Genomic DNA, 16,177 nt, shown 5'->3' on the forward strand with positions numbered 1-16,177 from the left:
AACTCGGCTCCACAACAGTTTACTTTAAATCAACTTTCAGTGGAGAAGAAAGGAAGGTGGCCAAGGGCAGGAATTTTAATGGTTAGTGATTATGCCTTCATTTTTAGACAGCCTTTTCTTTCCCATCCATCCAGTTTCAGACTGGAGGCAAAGAGATGCACAAAAGAAGAGCAAGCCACCCTTGCACTGCTGAGTTCCACCGTGGGCTGCAGACAAGGGCCAGGTCTCCTGGTTCTCAGCCCGCTGTTCTTTCCACTGCTTCAGCGCCCCTCCTGTCCTACATTCTAGGTCACTGGCAGTGCTGTAGGGAGCTTCATTAATTATGATAGTCTCGCTGTGTCAAATGGATTACAAATGGAACCACCTGTGGGGAGCCTGCAAGGTTACTGACAGAGGCTAAAAGGAGATTGGAAAGTGAAGGACAAGCGTCTTCTAAATGCATGCTGTTATCAAACAAAACAAATCAGCAGAAATAAATTAAGCCTGAAAGACAGTTTCACCTTTTCCAAAATTCTGATTTAGCGAATGCTGTGGGAGGTGTCGGTATGTTCATTCTTGCATAGAATTCGGTCGTTGATGCCATGCACGAGAATCAGTCTGGAAGTAGGTAAGTCAGGAATTGACCTGGGCTAGAATGAGTCCCCTCCTGTGAACAAGACTACTCCAGACTAACGTGGGCCTAGAGATAGTTCTCCCAAACTCATGGCATCCTCCTCCAATCAGGACCCCCACATCCAGAACTGAACCTGGCTGTGTGAGGCAGAAGAGTCCTCAGATATCTGGCTGAAGAACACTGGGCAGTTATGCCACCATCTAGCATAGAGACGACCTTTTAGGTCCTTCCCCCAAGGGCCTCGTAAAGACTTTCTATGTTTCTAGCTGCTGTCTGAAAGTTATTCTGGGCAGTTTTACCAGTAGCCCCATATCCTTTGCAGTTTCTGCAATCTCTTGTCCAAGATTCAGTGTGACATAAGCAAACCAATCTGATTTCTTAATGCATTACTCTATTATGTTGAGCTATGTCTACTCACTATCTACTGAAGGAAGAACAGACCTCTCACCCCAGCAGCCTTTGTCCCCATCGTCATCCAACATATAATGGTCACCAATGATGTGTCAAATTCTGTGCTAGGTGCTGAGGATGTCTCTCCTCCACTAAAACCTGTCCCTTTCAACAGGGAAAAATTGGATGGGAATCACCTACGAAACTTTTCGAAATGCCATATGCCTCCTCTCGCACAGATTCTGGTAGAGCCTTCAGGGTTGGGCTGAAAACAACTATTACATATGCAGACAGATACACACACACACACACACACACAATTGGAAAGACACAGAAATTAGTGCTCACAATATAATAATGCCGTAACAATTAGACATGGGTTGTTACAAGGTATATTAGAATCTCACCTGGCCCAGGCTTGAATTGAAAACGGGGGATTATTAGGGATTGCTTTTTAGAAGGTGTCTGTGCTGAGAATTTTTAGGATGAGTAGCACTTAGCCAAAGAAATAGAAAAAACATAGTCTAGGCTGAAGATTCTGGATGTGTGAAGGCATACGGGGAGATGAAAGAGGAGGGGATTTTGATAACTACAAGGACTTAAGTAGTTGGAAAAGTGTCTAGACAAGAGGCTTAAGAGAGAGATAAGAGAGAGACAAGAGCTGTATTATTAAGGCCCCTTAGGCCTTGTTAAGAGGTTTGGGAGCCACTGGAAGGATTCCATGAGGAGGCAGGTGCAGTCATCCAGGTGAAAAATGCTTAAGATCTCACCTAAAGTCAGGAGGTTGGAAAGGAGGACAGGGACAATTGGATGTGGTGCATAAGGAGAAGCAGAATCAAGGAAGAAACCCAAATTCAGACTTGGAAAATGAAGTAAATGACGATGTTGGTCACCAAATTAGAGAGAGCAGAGGAGCAGTAGTAAAGGCAGAGAACAACTTTTGGACGTGGGGGGAACCTTCTGGAGCAGTGCTCAGTGAGACATGTGATCTGAGAGGACTGAAACACAGATTTGAGCATCATCAGCGTAGTGGGAATTGAAGCCCTACCAATAGTGTGCACAGACAAGAGTCCTGGAATACCAAAAGGGAAGGTTTGAGAGGAAACAAGATCAGTCTACAAAGGGGACTGAGATGAAAATTACAAGAGCATGATTAAATAAATCAAAGAAGGTTGCAAAGAAGGAATGGCCAGTGGTGAAGCTAAATATGAATTGGAAGTGTCCACAGGATTTAACGACAAGGTGGTCACTTGTGGTGTTGGCACAAGCAGCTTTCTTGGAATTTGGGGCATGGAAGCCTGGCTAAGGAGGAGGGGAAGTGAATGGCAGATGATGAACTGGGGCAGCCAGGGTAAATTCATTAAGACTTTATTACAGAGCGGTGGGAAGATGGGATTGGATGCAGATGATGTGCCAAGAGCTGCAGCAATCGTTTATAGAAGCAATGGGAATGTGAAGGAATACAGAAGCATGGAGCAGTCAGAAAAGACTGCAGGAAAAAAAAATGTTTAAGCTAATCTTTGAAGGAGGGCTTGCCAATTGTCTAAGGAGGGAGGACTTTTCTGAAACGAGAGGTGGCAAGTGCAAAGGCAGCAGGCAAAAGAAAGTACAAGCATCGCTAGGGAATTCTAAGTAGCTCTGTTTTGGACTGTCTCCTCCTTTATAAGCCCTTCATTCCAGCCAGACTGGACTGTCCACTCTCTTTTACGGCATTTTTCACAAAGCCTCATTGTTACTCAAGGAAAGGTTCTTGAGGCCAGGGACTATCTTTCTATTAGGACCCATCTTGGTATTATCCTCAGTACCCAATGTAGAGCCTTGGACTTAGCAGGCTTTCTGTTAATCCAGTGTTTCTCAAAGTGTGCTCTTACGAACAGCAGCGATGTCTGGGAACTTGTAAGAAATGCTGATTCTCTGGCCCCACCCCAGAGCTACTGACTGAGAAACTCTGGAGTTGGGGTCAGCAATGTCTGCTTTAACAAGCCCTAAGATGATGCTGATGCAGCTAATGTTTGAGAACCACTGGCTTAGCTGAGGGTCTCTCTCTTTTTTCCCCTGGAATAGAAATTTGTAACTGCAATGTAGTAGAAGCATTTCTCATCACCTATATAAGAAATCTTTTATTAGCAAAATAAATTTGAGCAATAGAGAAGTGGTTTGGGGGAATTGCCGTGTCCCTGGCTTCAGCAGCATTCAAGAACTAAACATTGAGGCTGGGCATGGTGGCTCATTCCTATAATCCCAGCACTTTGGGAGGCTGAGGTGAGAGTATTGCTTCAGGCCAAGAGTTTGAGACCAGTCTGGGCAACATAATGAAACCCTGTCTCTTTATAAATAAAAATTTTTAATAAATCTAAAATAATTAAACATTGAATGACTGAGGTTTGAACTTAATGGTGGCCAAATTTCCTACTCTCCCTCTATTTTTTTTTTTTCCACTTTCTGCTAGGCTTTACTTACTCTGCTTCCCTTTCCACCTTTCATTTTCACATTTAAAACTGTCTTAGGTTATAGTTTTCTGAGAGTGAGTACTTTGGAGAAAAAATGCTATAAAACTCTTAATGATAAGCCACATCTAAATAAAAATTTGCAATAAAAATCAAAGATTTTCCAACAAGTTCAAGTGCATTATTCCAGAAAATTTAGAACGACTGGGGAAACATTCCCTTTTGCTTACATTCTTGCAGCCCTTCTGTTTATTCAGTGATTCTCAAAGGGTGGTTTTAGGACTAGCAGCGATGTCTGGGAACTTGTAAGAAATGCTGATTCTCTGGCCCCACCCCAGAGCTACTGAGAGAGGCCTTCAGAGACAGGATTTCAATCAATGTGGAGAGACACATTTCCTTGGAGCTGAATTCACTTCAAACCATCCCAGGAATACTTACTGCTTCGTAAATTTCAGCATTTACTGCAGGTGTCAGCTCCCCATGGTGTAGAAAGCTGCTCTGAATTTCTGCCAATAATTTTTTAGCTTTTCTGTTACCTCGGCCTTAGGTGTTGGTCAGACAAGCGCTAAGCAAGGCAAAGGTCTCACAAATGTGCAGCAAAGATGACCCAAATCAGCAGTTGTCCTTAATAGGCAGCCTCCCCTTTGCTTAATGTCTGAGCACTTTCTCATCAATCCTAACAATTTATTCCCTTGTGAGAGATATATAGTACACATACATATATATGTATATGTGTGTACATATGTGTACATAATATGTGTATATATGCCATATATATGTATATCTGGAGATAGATAGATAGATAGATAGAAGGCTGAGTGAGAAGAATTTCAATAGCACAAAAGGCTGTGCTATTGAAAGGTTTTTGGGTTTTTTTAATCCACTGTAGTGAATGCATCACAGATATAAGTATCAATCTTGATACAAATTTCATAATATCTGTGTATAATACCTACTTGCTTTTAATATATACAAAAACAAGACAGTGGAACTAAGTATATGACCACAACATACACGTACACATTTTCCTTTGTAAATACAACATTGTGGTAGACATTTCCTCATGTAAGAGGAGCAAAACACATCAGAGTTGCATACTATAACATATAAAGACCATTTCAGTCCCTCCCCAAATTAGGTAAGTATTTGGGGAAAGGGAAGGAGATACCAGAATTTAGAAAACAGATCTTCCAACTCTTAAATAAACAGCACTATGAAGATCTTTCTTTCCCATAAATATCTTCATACTTTTGGTGACTCTGTTTTAGGGAAGCATTGAATTCCAGGTGAATTTGAGTTTCAGAAAGTGTAGTCAGAGTCCAAAGAGATACTGAAAGGTAAAATTCTTTACCCCTCAGAATTTGCTATATCTTTGCCATATCCAACTAGGTTAAGTACCTTGATCAATTCATGGTTAAAGAAGTAAGAGTCCTAAAAATGACGAGAAAATTAGTTATTTCTTTCTGCTCCAAATATTTCATGGTTTATCTCTGAGATGTTCTCCTGAAAACTGAGGCTAATGTTTAGTATCTAACATTGTTTTCAGTTTCTTAACTATTTGGGAGTAAGTTAACTTTAAAAGAAAGATATCCTCTTTTTAACTCTCATAATGTTGATATCCAGATTACAGTAAATTATTTTTCACTATGGAAAGGACAATTTAGTCCTGTTTTTCTCCATGTTAACAGAATATGAGCTTTAAGAGAGGATTTTAATCTCTGGAGACTGGGAGGGTGGACTGTGTTTGATTCATTTGATATGCCCAGCGGGGGCGCCTGTTTTCTTCTCTGGCTTGGACTTGCTACTCTAGCTCTATCTAAATATATAACATAGTGCAACATTCCAAGGAACACTGTCAACCTTTGTGGGTGATACTAATTTACAAATAAGTGTGACACATTAGAGCCTTTGGGAAGGGGAGGAGAAGCCCAGGCACTCAGATGACACTTTATGTAAGAGGACTGGAAAGCCAGGATCTATTTTTGCTCTCAACAGTTTCCTGAGCATTGTAAACCAAAAAGTATCTGAGACAAGTCTCAGTCAATTTAGAAATTTAATTTGCCAGGAAATAGTACATGCCTACGACACAGCCTCAAGAGATCCTCAGAACATATGCCCAAGGTGGTCAGCCTACAACTTGGTTTTATAGGTTTAGGAAGACATAAGACATTAATCGATACACGTAAGATGGATCTCAGTTTGGTCTGGAAAAGCAGGACAACTGGAAGCAGGGCTTCTAAGTCATAGGCAGATTAAATGATTTTCTGATTGGCAGTTGCTTGAGTTATTATCTGAAGACCTGGAATCAATAGAAAGAAATGTCTGGGTTATTATGATAGGGGGTTGTAGAGACCAAGGTTTTATCATGTAGATGAAGCCTCCAGGTAGCAGGTTTCAGTGAAAATAGACTATAAATGTTTCTTATCAGAATGAAAGAGTCTGTTCTATCAGTCTTAAGGTCTCTGTGTTGATGTTAACTCTAGTTAGCTTTGTCTGAATTCCAAACGGGAGGATGATATAATGAAGAATGTTCAACTGCCTCTTCCCAAAATGGCCTGAACTAGTTTTTCAAGTTAACTTTGGAATGCAATTGGCTGAGAGGAGGGGTCCATTCAGGTGGTTGTGGGGCTTACAATTTTATTTTGGTTTACAGCATCTAGGCTCAGTAATCAAGAAAAACAAGCCCTCTTCTATGAATCAGTTCAGTTCAGGTGGGGCACATTTTTCACTTTAGCTATCTCTTCATCTAACTTCTGCTTCTGTGCCCTTTGCCAAGCTTCCATCCCCTTTAAGGTTAGGACGGGGAAAGGAGGGAACTCCTTAGCCCTCCTCTGGAAGGAAAGTGCAACTAGTCTTGGCAGAGCTTAGGTACATATCAGTCACCAACGCCAATTAACCATTTTGTTGTTCTTAGCTCCAGTCTGACCATGTCCTAGCACTGCCCCAGTTGGAAAATTCTAGATTATCCCCTCGTAGTCCTTTGCCTCTGGGACCCACATTGGCCAGTTCTGCTTCAACAGGGTATTTCTACCCACCTTCTCTTTTGGTTTGCACTTTTTTAAAAAATGCAACTCTTTAAACCAGATTAGGTTTACTGGTTTATTTCTTCCTCTACTTGTCATCATCCTAAAAATTTCAAACCAAAATTTATTAATTCAACAGCTGGCAGTCTTCTCTGAATGCCCTTGTGTACATAAATCTACAGAAAGTGCTGAGAAAAGACTCAATAGGAAATAGTTGAAACATGAAAAGGCATGAAGTTGATGAATGAAGGCATGATAATGATCCAATGGAAAGGAAAATAGTTAATAATAGCTATTTTAACTAAATGCTTCCTCTACGCTAGACAGTAAGCTACTCATCATAACTAAATCTTTTTCATAGATTATTTCATGTAATCCTCACCTGGGCTAAGTTTTATTAAACTCTATTTTACAGACAGCTTAGCAAGCTTCAGTTACATGTTCAAAGTCACAGAACTGGCAAATAGCCGAGGCAGGTTTAGAAAAGAAGTCAATCTTACTCGTAAGCATGGGTTCTTTCAAATAAGGTGTACACATTTCCCAACTGAAAGATTGCCTCTAAGTAGTTTCAATTCAGTTTTAAGCAGTGGTTCTCAGCCTTGAATTATTTTGCCTCCCCCACACCAAGGAACATTTGGTCATAGCTGGGGATATTTTTGGTTGTCACAAATTGTCAGACAGTGCTACTGGCATCTGATGAATTGAGGGATGCTGCTAACCACCCCACAGTGCTCAGGACAGTACCCCACAACCAAGAATTACCTGGTCCAAAATGCCAACAGTGCTGAAGTTGAGAAATCCTGATTAGGAGGATGATGGATTTTTAAAGCCACTTCCTAAAAAGCAGGTTGTTGTGTCTACACCTCATTCATGTGCACATTATGTCCCATCACAGATGACAGCAGCCTTCTGAATCTAACTCCCTACCCCCTGGTGAGAAGACGGAAGAGAAGGTTCTTTGGGCTGTGTTGTCTCGTCTCAAGCTAGGTGGCTCCTCCTGGAAACCCACTGAGAACATCTGAAAAAAATCACAAAACCTGAGGACCTCCAGACAGCGGAACCACACAGTTACTGGTTTTTGACTATGTTTTCTATGCTTCCTTATTACTTTTATCTGCCTCCCCTTGCCCTTTTAAATGATTTTACACTTGAAAGCAGCTGCCGTCGAGAAAAAAAAGAACAGATTCAAAAAGCAAGCTGTTTTTAAAAGGAAATTTTAAAGCTGACATTGTGCATGTCTGCTCCAAACCATGCCATGACAGATGCAAGAATTATGATTTTTAAATTATTTAAAGATTTTTTTAAATGTATTATACAGAGAAAAAATATTTCACATATAATAGTATATCTATAACTCTTGCTGATCTCATGTTAAAATTTATCGTATATGAAAGAAGTCTTTAAACTTAGAAATCTATTTAAAGCTGAAAAACTGTGTTCAAAAATCCAATCTATCAATATCATTAGAAATAATATTATAAGCAAACATATACCACCTCACCTATTGCTTTCTCGGCACTCATTTACATTTAGTCTTCCATTCTGTCGGCATTTAAGAGCTTCAACATAAAAGTATCTTAATTTATAATGCAACAAAAACCACATACGAAAAATACTAAAATTTTGTAAATACACAATAATCCTAATACCTTCGTACAAATGCATATGGGCAACTAATTTCTTTTTGATCCAATGATGTCTTTTTTAGCTTCTTGGAGAATGAAGTAATTCAGTTAGGAAATGGTGTAGTAACATATACAATTACCCTCAAATGTAAAATCAATTATTATTACATTTTGTTCTAATTGAAATCTGAAGCATGGTGTCTGCACATCAGCATAGTGTTAAATCTTATAGGGCATGCTGGAATTAGCTCAGATCATAAAAATATTTAACATTTTACATTGTTAATAAAGTTTTTTAGTTAAGCTAAGCTTGTCTCATTTTAGATGACTATGCAGATAAGACTTTTCCAATGTGTAGTTGGTGTCTTGTCTTACGCTTAGACTCTTGAAAGCAGGACACATTAAGCAATACTATATTTTAGAAAGGAGGAAGCCACATGCTTTGTTTTTCTGCTCACAGCTTTGTTGTGATCTTCCTTCACTAAACTTGTAACATGGTACAAATTTTGTTATACCGTCCCCTGTTCTTCCTTTGGCCCATTTCCCAGACAGAATTTCCCATGGGCTGAGAGATCAAGTCTTTGCATTTCTTTTCTTGTTTTCCATAGTCTGAAAAACCTTCAAGTCAGACAGGAGGCACCAGTGTCTAGTACAATAGAAGGATGAGCTAGATGCCGATAAGTGGTTTATTAAAGACACATCTTTAATCCCAACCCTGTTCTTTCCCAATACTTATGTGCACAGGCGTTTATATGTATACCAATATTTTTACCTAAAAACTAAATATATTAAGGCCTTTTGCTTTAGTGAAGGTGAAGAGAGGTACAGATGAACTACTGTAATAATTACTGTATTAGGTTGAATTATATGAAATTTCCTATATTTGACTGTTTTGACCTACAAAATGGCAATTTCATATAGTTCACCCTAATATCCAATGTGGAAATTATACTTGGAATTGTCTTCTAGCTCTTTTGATTGAAAATGAAAGAATTAAAGGGTTGGAAGAGAATGTTATACAGGTCTCTATTTAGAATATACCAGCTGGTTTTTGGCCTTATTCTTTGAATCTAGAGTCGTGTTCCAATGAACCAGTAATTAATGCATGGTTATAGGTATACCTGGCTTCAAAAAAGAAGTAGCCACGGAAAGCTAAACGAGAAAATCACAATTTTCTGAATCAAATATTTGTAAAACAATTCGGCTATTTAAAGACTCTTAGGGTGAATACTCCCTGGGAAAACAAGCAACCCAGACTTACCTGGTCTGCAAACCTTGATTTAAGCTTAATATCCCTTCCTGAATGTAATTCATTTTCACCCCCTAAGGTCATTTCACTTAAGATCCACTGTTTTTGAAATGTTGAAGTAGCCCAGTTTGGCAGCTCTCAGCACCTGCCTATCCCCTCTCCTATACTTCAACTATATTGAACTCTAGCTTCAGTCTAGTTCCTAGTAATCCATGCAAAGTTATTAACTGATAAGCCCAATCTTGTTTTTCAGCACGTTCTTCTAAATGCCTGACCTGAATAACTTCTGCTTGGTTAACTTGTGTTCATTCTCGCCTTAGTCTCAGTGCGAAAGTAACACTTACCTTCTGTGCAATTGTCCTTTGTACAACTGAAGACTGTTAATAAATTCAGGTCTCACCTCCATGTCTAAAAAGACTGTAGTAGCTATTCATGGAGATGGGAATTTGTCTAATTACCTAGCCAGACTTTGCATATTTAAGGTAATATATTCAACTACCGTATATTTTATTCATAGTGCCTGTTTTCCAGCCTTTGATCAGTTTTGTAGTTCCCGCAGATAAACTCCAAGATCTAAAGACCCTCTTTCAGTAACATATCCTAAAATTAAGTTTAGTGCTCAAAATCCTGGTAACCTACACTGGCCCATGGTTACAGTAGTTAATTCACTGTCTCCCATTAGATAGGCCAATGCATCCCTTATGAGCTGCCCTGCTCTCCTCTCACCTACCAAAGGATTTTCTCAGGTGTGGTTCCAAGCGATAAAGTTCTACTGTCTTGGCTTCCTGCTGGTAATTTGCTTTCGGATTAGCAATAACACTGAGCCAATCTTTAGGGTTAAGAAGAGAACATTGAACGCATTTTGTCGCACATACTCACATGCTTGAAACAGAAAAGGATGTAAACTTTTGTGGCATACATTCACCCATTTTCCCACCATATCTTTAATATCCTGTGTTGATTTTTTTTTTTTTCAGATTACAAAGACAATACATGTTCTTTGTGGGAAATCTGAAAAATACTACCAAATAGAAAATAAAAATCACCTGAATTCCACCACGACCACATTGTTTAAAACCACATTTCTGGGTTTTAAATCAGTCAGTGGCCCAAAGGCACTTTTGGGTAAGATAAGAAATGCCCACAAAACCAAGGTGTCACTTAAAAAAACAAAACAAAACAAAAACAGCAAAAAAAAAAAAAAAAATCTGTCCACTAATGTTTTGCACGCGTCTAGGAGCAGATTCACTGCAAACCTCTGGTTATGCCATTATTCAGGGGTACAAAGAGTGTTTTAGAAGTAGCATAGTCCTGATGCCTCCTCTAATGAATTAAAGCTCTTGGGGGAAATTCTAAAATTGCCAGACCATTTTGTTTCTCTGCGCTTCTACGAAACCAGTTGGGATACTGAGTGTTTGGCAATACTGCCACCTACTGAAAGCTACGCTTCAGAGTGAGGGGAAATAAAGACACAGAGAATGTAAAAGCATCTACTTTGTTTTAAACAGCAAACAAATGGACCAAATTAACAATGATCCCATCTGGAATTTAAAACTATGAAAGTGTCAACATTGAAAGGATTACGGATATCATCCAGCCAAACTTCCCACCTTACCCACACATACCCAAGCAATGTCTATCATTTCTTTGTCTTAGGAATGTCACCAAATACAAAATGCTCAACTTTCAGGTAACCATAGGTAGGATGAGAAAAAGCTGTGATACTATTGGCCTCAGGATAAATTATTAGAATTAAATATATAGACCATAATAGACCTAAGAATATAAAAGAATTGAGTATATGATAAAAATGACATTTCAGATCGATCAGAAAAGTTTAGATTATTAATTTATATTGGGATAACTGGTTAGCCATTTCTTGAGAGAAATATTAGATCTATACCTCATAATTCTTATCAAAATAAATTCCAGATGAAATAAAGATTGACATATTCAAGCACATAAATAAACATACAACAAGACTAGCAGGCAACATGAGTGGATATTTATATAATTTGAGTGTGAAAGAAGCCTTTCTTTGAGTGACACCAAAGGAAAAAAACAGAAAGAAAGGATGAATGGAATTTGACTTATTAAAACTGCTAAAATCCTATATAGTGAAAAATAACAAACTAAATTGAGAAAACAATATATGCAACAAAAAGTATAGATCTCAAATACATATTAAGAGCTTAAACATCACTACTTTGGGGACATTTCCATGATCTACAACTCCCTTCTCAACCAAATGTTTCCATTTCATTCTTTCCTTATTGAATGTTTTCATTATCGCTTGTTTAATTGCCTGTTTACCCCTGTTAAATTGGAAGTATAAGAAGGCAGCAACCATGTCTATTTTGCTTATTGTTGCATCCATAACACATAACACAGTGCCAGACACAAAGCAAATGCTGAAAACATACTTACTGAATGAGTGAATAATGAATGAATGAATGAATGTTATTTTCTCATTCAAGGAGAATCAAACTTTCCACTAGAAAATTAGACCAAGGACACAAACTGGCAATGCATAATAAACTAAAATAACCTACTAATAATAAATATGAAAGTGTTAAAGTGTTTTAATACACTAGTAATAAAAAAATGCAAGTTAATATTATATACTCCTTTTTATATGTCAGAAAGGCAAAGGGTATAAAGAATTAAAGTTCCCAGGGACAAAAAGGAAGTATAGAAATAAACATTATCTTATAGAGTCAACAGGAGTGTAAATTGATTCCACCTTTCTGAAAAAATATTTTGGTAATGTATTTTTCCTGCATGCCTAGTAATTCCACTTTAGGGAAATTCTCCTTTAAATGGGTCAGAAAATAAAATGAGCTAAGATGCATTTATTCATTATTCAAAAAGTATATGCAAGAAAGGATGTTTATAGCAGCATTATTCGGATAAGTAGAAAAATGTAAATAAGCCTACTTTATAGGGTTGGTTAAATATGGTACATCCTTTCAATGGGATACTGCGTACCAATTAAGAATAAGCACCATATGTGTATTTATTGAAATGTACAAGATATATTGTTAGATGAAAAAGGAAGTTATAGAGGAATATTTATAGTACGATCCCTTTTTAAAAATATATGCATGCATGTGTGCATTAAAGAGTCTGAAAGGATACTTGCCAAAGTGTAACAGCATTTATCTCTGGGAGGTGAGATTTGGAGCAATTATATTTATTTTCTTTTTGCATATCTGTAACTTCTAATTTTTCCACAATGAGCATGTAGTATCTGTATAATTTTTCAGGGAATAAACAATGATGTTCACAATATATATTAAATGAAAAACACATGTTATAAAACAGTATGTATAGTATGACACAATATTTGTAAAAAAGAAAATTATATATAAATATATCTATGTATGTATATATATGCATAAGAAAGCTAGGAGGACATAAACTAAAATGTTAATAGTAGTTATGGGTAGCGGGATTATGGGTGATTATTTTTTCTTTTTGCTTTTCTGTGTTTTCTAATTTTTCTACAATGAACATGTATTACTTGTGTAATAAAAACTAATAATAAAAGTTTTAAAAAATGAATATGTGAAAGGGACATTTTTGACTCACTAATTGTCTTCATCCTCTTCCCCACCCTATTTCCATCCCCTCCTTGGCTTATTCTTTGTCAAAATATGGGCAGTGGGGATATGGAGAGGAAACAACAGGGCACCAGAGCTTTTGAGAATGGAAGAGACAGAGAGGCACAAAGAGGGATGAGAAGGAAAGAGAGGAAGGAAGCAAGGGTCTGGAAAAGAAGGTAAGAGAGAAAGAAAGAAACTGCTAAGTGAAGTCAGTGGAGGAAGGAGTAAAACAGGTTTAGAAACTTTTTCACTAACAAGAGCAATGTCTTTAAATTTAGCACAGGGTTTCTGATAGCTACAGCAAGAAAAAGAAATACACTAAGTTATTTTGTTTTCTAATAAAAGGAGACACACACACAAACATATGCACCCCTATATTCCTGGAGAGCTATCTAGAAATGAAATTCTGACAGGAATGTACCCCAAGAAGGTTTTCAAGGGGCAAACTGTTGTGGTCCAGCTGGGTGCCAAGGACTGTACAGTACAGCTTGGAGTTCATAGACTTTTGTTTGAATCTCAGACGTGCTGCAACCAAGTACATGCCTGTGGCTAGCAGTTCCAGCATCCATTCTCTCCTTTTTTTCTTTAGTAATAGAGAACCTAAAGACACCACTAGTCACCTAAAGTAAAGACTCCCATTTCCCAGGCTCCTCTGGATGTGAGTGTGGCTGTATAACTGATTTTGGCCAAAAGTATATGAGTGGAAGTGTGCAATTTCCAAGTTACATTCATTAAATAAAAGGTGTGCATTTTCGTGATCTTCTTTTCTTCCCTCTGCGATAAGAACATGAGCATGGGAACTGAAGCAACCATGCTGAATCCAGAAATGGACACCAACTGAGGATGGCAGAAGTTCCCTATGTCAACCTAAAATAATCAAGATCTAACGTAAAGAGAGTTTCTTCACACCCAGGTGGGAAGATGGACCACCCAGAAACACCATCTCCAAAGGAATAAAGTCGGTGTTCGAAAGTAAGGAAGTTAAGATTTCATTTCTATAGGCAGAGACAGAGGAGATTTTAGCAGAATTACATTATTCATACAAGGTTGGCACATATAGCAATTTGCTTATAGGCAGTGTTTCTTTCTGGGAAGGGTACACTTAACACATTCTTACAGATGGTGTAATAACCATGGGTTTTCTGTCGTCTGATCTAGGCAAACCAGGGCAACAAAGGAAAAATTAATCTATTATAAGAGTCATTAATTAAGAAGGCAGAAGGTTTTGTTCCTGATGTTTAATTCTCTCTAGCCATTGAACTGAACTAGAAAAATAAGAAAGTGAGTTAATCTATAATCTAAGAACAGAGATTGTAATGACATTTGACTCAGATCACAGTCATGTCTCTCTCAAGGCTTAAAGTGTTTGGTGTTTAATTCTCTCTAGCCAATGAACTAAACAAGAAAAATAAGAAAGCTAGTTAATCTATAATCTAAGAGCAGAAATTGTAACCGTATTTGACTCAGATCACAGTCATATCTCTCTCAAAGCTAAAAGTGTTTAGGGGATTCCAATAGCTCTTAAATTTTATTTATTTTCATATCTAGCAGCCCTGGGCCACCTACCTCCATCCTATTACCCGCTAAAATAAATAAATAAAATAATGTCTATCTTGTTTAAGGCATTACGAGGTGAATCTTTGTACAGAAGAGCCTGTTCACTAAATTAATTTCCATATGCCTCAGTTCCCTCATAGTAAAATGTGGATAATAATACCAACATCATAAGATGTTCAAACAAATAACTGTTTAATTACTTGCTTAGAACTAAAGCTCTTTTACAGAGAAAAATCAAACAAACAAAACATTGCATGATACCATATTGGAGAACATTGGGGAAAGGAAAATCTTTTAAACAGTGTTTTAAATCAAATGTTAATTGATTTCCACATGGAAAAAAATGTAAACTTGACTGCTGCCTCATGACTTACACAAAAATTAATTCCAAATTGATTACTGATATAAAGTTAAAAGGTAAACAGTACAGAATATAATATAGGAGAATATCTTCACACCCGTAGAATTGTGAAATAGTTCCTAACAGGACACAAACCACTTTGGAAAACTGTTTAACATTATCTATTATCTGGAACATTTGTGTGACCTCTGATCTAATAATATCATTCCTAGATAGAAACCCAACAAAAATATATGTGTGTGTATTCAGACAGGTAAAAGAATATTCATAGCAACATTATTTGCAGCAGCCAAAAACTGTAACCAATTCAAAGATCCATCAGTAGAAGCATGGAATGAGCAAATTGTGGTATATTCATGCAATTGAATGCTATAGAACAGTAAAAACAAATAAATGGACTACATTACAGCTACTTACAACCATATGCAAGAATATAACCATAACAGTGATGAGTGGACAAAAGCTAAGTGCGAAAGAATGCATATGCTACAGCAGCCAACATTTACAGCAGCTGAGAGATGATGTTATGGCCCCGTGACACAAATCTGGGCAAGCACTACAGCATTTATGACAGTTCACCCCTTGCATTGCTCAGATTCACTTGTTCTCACATTAAATTTGCTCCATTCAGATACAGTTTCTTCTGAATTCTGTTGTCACAATTCCTGGAGCCATAAATAAAAAGAGGGATAGTGGGACAAACCACAGCCCCCACTTATGCATTTGGTCCCAAGACTGTATAGCTGATTCTCATCATCTCCCTACTCTACCAACCATTCCAGAACCCTTCATTCTAGGCTGACCCTCCTGGGTTGCCCAGTAGAATGGCTAGACCCTCATCAAGGGGTATGAGGTTCTGAGGGTTACCATGCCCTTATTGGACTGCGTTTGCAGTTCTTTTCGACTTACAGTTAAACCTTGATATGAGAATACCAAGAGATGATCCATCAGATCACCTGAGTGCCAAATATTTACCTGCATCATGATTACTTTGCAGTAGCTCTCTCACGCCATGATGATCAGGGCCAGCTACCCCTGTCTGTATGATAACTCTTTTATTTGCCTTCAAGTTAACTGGCATAAGGAATCTAAAGTGACTTGGTAACAGCTGTAGCTTAAAGTTTAGTGGGACTCATTTTCTCCCCTCTAGGACCCAGTATCTCTAGACCCACAGACTCTAAAGTTGTAGAAATGGGAAGCATACAGGGGATTACTGAGGCCACTCCTACTTTCAGCCCTTGATTTTTGGGCCCATATATTCTATCTGTTGGAGACACAACCACATAGCAACCATTGGTTTAAGAAGA

General features: G+C 37.9%; 1 protein-coding gene across 1 annotated transcript in view; it reads left to right on the forward strand.

Moving 5' to 3' along the window:
• The window catches only part of RGS7BP (regulator of G protein signaling 7 binding protein), a 105,813-nt gene extending 95,296 nt beyond the window's left edge, over nt 1-10,517 (forward strand). Inside the window, exon 6 of the mRNA XM_025388139.1 lies at nt 7,369-10,517. Within this exon, the coding sequence (XP_025243924.1) occupies nt 7,369-7,460 (92 nt within the window). The 3' untranslated portion in view covers nt 7,461-10,517. The remainder of the gene's footprint in view (nt 1-7,368) is intronic.
• Nucleotides 10,518-16,177: the final 5,660 nt, after the last annotated feature.

Source organism: Theropithecus gelada, chromosome 6 (genome assembly GCF_003255815.1).
Source record: "Theropithecus gelada isolate Dixy chromosome 6, Tgel_1.0, whole genome shotgun sequence".
Lineage (NCBI taxonomy): Eukaryota > Metazoa > Chordata > Mammalia > Primates > Cercopithecidae > Theropithecus > Theropithecus gelada.